General features: G+C 40.9%; 1 protein-coding gene across 1 annotated transcript in view; it reads left to right on the forward strand.

Annotated features, from left to right (window-relative positions):
- Window positions 1–4,280, forward strand: part of KLF9 (KLF transcription factor 9) — a 29,454-nt gene extending 25,174 nt beyond the window's left edge. Inside the window, exon 2 of the mRNA XM_066257109.1 lies at window positions 908–4,280. Coding sequence (XP_066113206.1) covers window positions 908–1,137 — 230 coding nt within the window. The 3' untranslated portion in view covers window positions 1,138–4,280. The remainder of the gene's footprint in view (window positions 1–907) is intronic.
- The last annotated feature ends 2,641 nt before the right edge of the window (window positions 4,281–6,921 follow it).

Here is a 6,921-nt window from a genome sequence, read left to right on the forward strand (position 1 = left end):
TTCTAAGGCTCTTGGAGACCCATTGGGTACAAAGCAAGCTCATTTGCTTAGAGAAAATGATTCTCAGCAATTTCTTCATAGTGCTGGTCTACTAAGGCTTCCATAACAAAGCACCACAGACTGAGGGGCTTAAACAACAGAAATTTATTTCTCGCAGGTGTTTTTTTTGTTGTTGTTGTTGTTTTCAGAGACAGAGAGAGGGATAGATAGGGACAGACAGGAACAGAGAGAGATGAGAAACATCAATCATTAGTTTTTCATTGCAACACCTTAGTTGTTCATTGTTTGCTTTCTCATATGTGCCTTAACCTTGGGGCTACAGCAGACCGAGTAACCCCTTGCTCGAGCCAGTGACCTTGAATCCAAGCTGGTGAGCTTGGCTCAAACCAGATGAGCTGGCGACCTCGGGACCTTGAACATGGGTCCTCCGCATCCCAGTCTGACACTCTATCCCCTGCGCCACCGCCTGGTCAGGCATATTTCTCACAGTTTTGGATGCTAGAAGTCCAAGATTAAGCTGTTTGACAGAGATGACTTCTTCTGAGGCCTCTCCCCTTGGCTTGTAGGTGGCTGTTTTCTCTCAGCATCTTCACATGGCCTTTCCTCGGCGTCTGTGTCCTGATCTCCCCTTACGTGGACACCAGTCACTGGGTTCAGGCCCAGTCTCATGACTTCATTTAACCGTACTCTCAGTGCAAAAGCCTTATCTTCCACTGCAGCCACTTTCTCAGAAATTGGAGGGTTAGGACTTCAACATATGACTGGGACAGAGGCTCATAATTCTGCCCATAACACTGATAGACAAAGGATTTATCCTTTGAGTTCTAGGGCTGTTGACCATGCCCAGCCTTCAGAATTTGTGTTCTGTGTTCTTTAACTGTATCTTGTCTTGATTCCCTTCTCGCAGGTGAACGGCCCTTTCCCTGCACGTGGCCAGACTGCCTTAAAAAGTTCTCCCGCTCCGACGAGCTGACCCGCCACTACCGGACCCACACGGGGGAGAAGCAGTTCCGCTGTCCGCTCTGTGAGAAGCGCTTCATGAGGAGCGACCACCTCACCAAGCATGCCCGGCGTCACACCGAGTTCCACCCCAGTATGATCAAGCGATCAAAAAAGGCTCTGGCCAACCCTTTGTGAGGTGCTACCCGCGGAAGCCAGGGAGGGACGGACCCGGAAAGACAAAACTACTCCCAGCAAACAGACAGACATGTGGAAACGAAGCCCCAGAAGAGGCACGCTGCCAGCACAGGAAGTCCTGTTCTTTGGTCACTATTCTACTTTTCTTCTCCCTGCATTGTTTTTTTTAAAAAAGCACATTGTAGCCCAAGATCAAACTTTCAGAGGGAAGGCAAATGCTTTTTTTTTTTTTTCCTCTCCTTGATTTTTTCCTGGGGTGGGAGGGGATAGAGGGTGGAGGGAGGTGGGGGGTAAGACCAAGATTGGGGTAGAATTTTAAAGATTCAACACTGGTGTACATATGTCTGACTGGCTGAGTTGACCTGTGGCATCACACAGTGATTCTGGGCCCTTTCTGCTTGCTGTCTCTCAGAATTGTTTTTGTACCTTTTAATGTAATGACAAATGTGCTTTGGTTTCTTTAGCAAAACCACTCTCTTGAATCACGTTAACTTTTGAGACAAACAAACAAAAATAAACGCCATAGCACAGCTGTCTTTATGCAAGCAAGAGCACACATCTCCTCCAGCATGATGTCACCTAAAGACTTGAAAACACAAAAGTTACTTATAGTCAATGGGTAAGCAGTCTGAATTTATACTAATCAAGACAAACCTTGGACAGGTTACACTAAGTACAGAACTTTTAAACCTTGCTTTGTATTAATTGTATTTTTTGAACATAAGCTGCACTTTAATTTGTAATGCAGAGGATGAATAAGTTAAGTTCATGCTTTAAGGATAGAAGCAGACATTCTTTTTGGAACCACGTTATAATCTGCTTGTTTTACAGTATACACGTTTCCCTAAGAAATCACAGCAGATGTGAGGGCAGAGCATATACAACAGATGCCGAAGGAGAAGGAGGGTAGGTTTTTTTGTTGTTGTTTCATTTTAAAAGAACAAACAGAATTTTGACTCTTTTAAACTTTTCCAAATTTTCCTATTCTTTTAGTTAACATCAACTTATTATACCGTAATGCCACAAAGGGAAAAGGCTTTGACTCTGTTGGGTTTTATTTGAACGGGTGCATAACAGTAGCTAGCTCTAGAAACACCGATTTTTTGGGAGTGGGGGTTGTTGGTCTCCTTCCATGTCCTTACAACTCCCACTAACAAGTACAAGAGTTAGGTAAAATGAAAAGGGAGCTGAACTGTGAAAAGAAAAATACAACCCTATTAGTGAGTGCCAAGGGAAAATACCACGGGGATTTCAGAGGGGACTGCATAGTCGTCCCTCTTGGAGAATGGAGTCATATGGAGTACATACAAAGGAAAACATGTCACTGTATCTTTCACATCAGAAGCCTCACCACTACGTATCTTGTATCCAGGTGTCTGCAATGGCCTAAACCACTACATCCACAATATGCCATTTACCTGAACACTTCATTTTGGCCTTTACATGGTCAGAAAGAAAATGAACTGAATTTTCGTAATGAAGAAGAAACCTCAAATAGGGGAGTCAACAATGATCGTGCGGAAATGTTTACATTTTTTTTTCTTCAGAAATAACGTCTTCTGACCATTTTAGCTGATATTTAAAACAGGGAGCTCTGGCACACCCTGGTTGACACGTGTGCTGTAAGATGTGTTGTGTGAACCCGGGGTGCCTCCCTGCCAGTGAATTCATTTCACCTGATACAGGCTCGTTTCCAGTTCAGAACCAGTGTGGGCTCCTGCAGCAGGCGCGGGTCACAGCTGACTCCTACTTCCAATACAAAGCCATCATTAGCACGGTGGGTTCTGTTTTTTTCTTTTGGTTTTGTTTAAATGACGTAGTTATATTAGTTCTCTAAAGAGAACTGCTTTTAACATTAGGGACTGAGAGCAGTCCATGGGATAAAAAGGAAAGTGTTTTCTCGCGGGAAAACATGTCAGGAAAAATAACACTTTCTACCTCTGTTTCAGATTTTTGAAACGCTTATTTTAAACCAAATTTTAATTTCTGTGTCCAAAATAAGTTTTAAGGACATCTGTTCTTCCATACGAAATAGGTTAGGCTGCCTATTTCTTACTGAACTCATGGAATGGTTCTGCTTGTGATCCTCTTCACGCGGCCTTTGAGTGAGTGAGGAGTTTGAGGTTGCCTAGCAACCCACGAACTTGTACAAACTCATCTTTCCCTCACAGAAAGAAATGAAGGAAAACCAAGCAAAGTCAGTGAAAGACAATCTTTGTAGTTTCAGGAGTAAATCTATATGTGGCTTTTGTCCAGCACTTAGATGGATGTAAATGCAGCAACTTGTTTTTTAAAAAAAAATGCACAATTTATTCCCCCCAAAAAAGTTGCTCCTTGCCTTTTCAAGGTGTTGACGAACACACATTTGATATTCTCTTATATGTTATAGTAATGTAACGTATAAACTCAAGGCTTTTTATTCTTTGTGATAAATCCTTTTGTGAAATGTCACAAAGCAGGAACCAGCATTCTAATTAGATTTACTACATGAAGATATGGTTCAACTAGGACTACTAGAGTTCATTGAACACTAAAACTATGAAACAATTACTTTTTATATTAAAAAGACCATGGATTTAACTGATAAAAATCCAAATGCAGGATAGTAATTTTTGTTTACTTTTTTAACCAAACTGAATTTTTTGAAAGACTATTGCAGGTGTTTAAAAAGAAAGAAAAGTTGTTTAATACTGTAAGTAGTTGTCATATTCTGGAAAATTTAATAGTTTTAGAGTTAAGGTAACTCCTCTCCTTGGTTAGGGAAGAAGAAAGTCCTTCACCACTTTGGAATGACGCCCTGGCTTTAAGGTCTGTCTCTACATCATGCTTCTTTTGATAATTATATTCGATAGTTATAATTACAGAAACTGATTAGTCAGTTTGCAGATTTAGCACAGTACTCATCACTCTGGATAGATTGCGCTGTTCTTTCACAATAGATGAATGATCTGTAACACTGTAAGATACTGACCTTTACAACTGTTTAATCAGTTTTATTTTTGTACAGTATTAGTGACCTAAGTTATTTTGCTGTCCTGTTTTTGTAAATCAAACAAAATTATACTAGATGATTCTGACAGTGGGTCTTTTGTACATATGTATATATGTTGTCCAAATAAAAATAATAAAAGTGATAAAGATTTCCTTGTTCCTGCCATTCTGTTTTAAAGGAGGCCAATATTGCCATAAGAGGGGTTATTTCTTTAACCTGTGCTCACAAGATTTTTTTTTTTTTTTTTTGTACCTCTCTGAAGCTGGAAATGGGGAGAGACAGTCAGACAGACTCCCGCATGCGCCAGACCGGGATCCACCTGGCACGCCCACCAGGGGCGACGCTCTGCCCCTCCGGGGCATCGCTCTGCCGTGACCAGAGCCACTCCAGCGCCTGGGGCAGAGGCCAAGGAGCCATCCCCAGCGCCCGGGCCATCTTTGCTCCAATGGAACCTTGGCTGCGGGAGGGGAAGAGAGACACAGAGAGGAAGGAGGGGGGGTGGAGAAGCAAATGGGTGCCTCTCCTATGTGCCCTGGCCGGGAATCGAACCCGGGTCCCCCGCACACCAGGCCGATGCTCTACCGCTGAGCCAACCAGCCAGGGCCACAAGATTTAATGGTGCATGCAAAGATGGTTCTACCCTATGCCTCTCAGCATGTGCGATATTTGTATAGAGCTGTGTGTGTGTACTACCCACGGACTTCTGAGGCAGTAGGTGGAATGGGGACTGCTTGAAATCACTGCATTATGCTGTAGGGGCTATTTATATTTTCAGGTAAATCACTAGATTAGGTTTATAAAGCTCATACTCTGCTAGTGTGTGGTTGGGACTGGTTAGAGAATATTAAGTGATTCAGATTGTGCTTTTGAGACACATTATTGGTAAGAACACCCAGGTTGAGGTCTCAAAGGCAGAGCAGTAGAACCATTAAGCCAAGTGAAGATGAACACAAAAGTGTGTGCGATATATACTAGCTATATTATTAAATTCTTATTGTATGCCCATCATGGACCAAGTATTTAGGTCTTTTCTCTCATTTAATGCCTATAGCAGCTCTGTACAGCTCATACAGTATACGTTGTTGTTATCCACATATTTCTGATGAAAAAAATTGAGGATCACATGACTTGCTAAAAAACACATCTAATGAGTGGTATAGAGAGTATTTAAATCTGAATCTGCTGATTCCAACCCTCCATCTTTTTATACCTGTATCAGGGCAGTGATGGATTTACTGAGCATCATTTTCATTTGACCCATTATATTAAGCACCAGTTAGTGCCAGCAAGCGTTGTCACTGAGGACACAAAGTGAGAAAAAAAAAACATAAGTTCTCTGCAGTCAAGGAGTTTTTACAGGGGTGGACAAAAGTAGGTTGTTGGTTGTGGGTATGTGAAACAGTAGTTTATGTATTATTTATTAATTATTGTATTATTTGTATTACAACTGTAAACCTACTTTTGGCAACTTCTGTATGTTAGTGGATAGAAACACATAAACAAGTAAAAAAATTATGTAATTTTAGGTGGTGGTGAGCATTATGATTAAAGTAGAATTGGGTGACTTGGATGTTGGGGAAAGGCCACTTTAGGTTGAGTCTCCCTGATCTGGCACCTGGATGACACGGAAGAGTCAGGCCTGCAAAGATGTGGAGGTAGTGAGGGGAGCCAGTGCAAGGAGTTTGGCAGAAATTCCATCAGGATTTTGGAGGGACTGAAGGAAGGTGTAGTGACTGGACTATAAACAGAGAGGACAAGAAGGGATGAGAAGTTGGGGTGGTTGGCAAAGGCCAGGCCACAAGAGCCTTGTATCGTAGGTTATAATGTGGTGTTTGATTTTGATTCTAAGGGTGGAAGAATCTCAACAAAATATTAGCAAACTGGATTTAGCAATATATTAAACAGATCGTACACTATGATCAAGTGGGATTTATTTCAGGGGTGCAAGGCTGGTACAACATTCACAAATCAATAAACTTGAATTCATCATATAAACAAAATGAGGATAAAAACCACGTAATTGTATCAATAGATGCAAAAAAGCATTTGATAAAACCCAGCACCCATTTATGATAAAATTCTCAGCAAAGTGGAAATAGAGGGGACATACCTCAACATAATAAAGACCATATACAAAAAATCAACAGCTAACATCATACTCAATGGGTAAAAACTATAGGTGTTTCTCAAGATAAGGACCAAGACAGGGATATCTGCTTTCACTACTTTTATTCAACATAGTACTGGAAGTACTAGCCACAGCAATCAGACAAGAAGAAATAAAAGGCATCAAAATTCAAAAGGAAGAAGTAAAACTGTCATTATTTGCAGATGACATGATATTGGATATAGAAAACCCTGAAGACTCCACCAAAAGACTATGTGATCCAATAAGTGAATTCTGCAAAGTAGCAAGATACATAATTAATATTCAAAATCAGTGACATTTTTATATACCAATAATGAACTATCAGAAAGGGAAATTAGGAAAACAATCCCATTTACTACAGCAACAACAACAAAAATAAGATATCTATGAACAAATTTAACCAAGGAGGTAAAAGACTCAGAAAATTATAAGATACTGTAGAAAGAAACAGAAGAAGATATAATTAAGTGGAAGCATACATTGTTTTCATGGATTGGAAGAATTAACATAATTAAAATTTCCATTAAAAAAGCCCTGGCCGGATAGCTGGTTGGTTTAAGCATTGTCCCAAAGCAGAGAGGTTGCTGGTTTGGTCCCTGGTCAGGGCACATATGTTCCTGTCTCTCTCCCTTCCTCTCCCTCT

Source organism: Saccopteryx bilineata, chromosome 2 (assembly GCF_036850765.1).
Source record: "Saccopteryx bilineata isolate mSacBil1 chromosome 2, mSacBil1_pri_phased_curated, whole genome shotgun sequence".
NCBI classification, from domain to species: Eukaryota; Metazoa; Chordata; class Mammalia; order Chiroptera; family Emballonuridae; genus Saccopteryx; species Saccopteryx bilineata.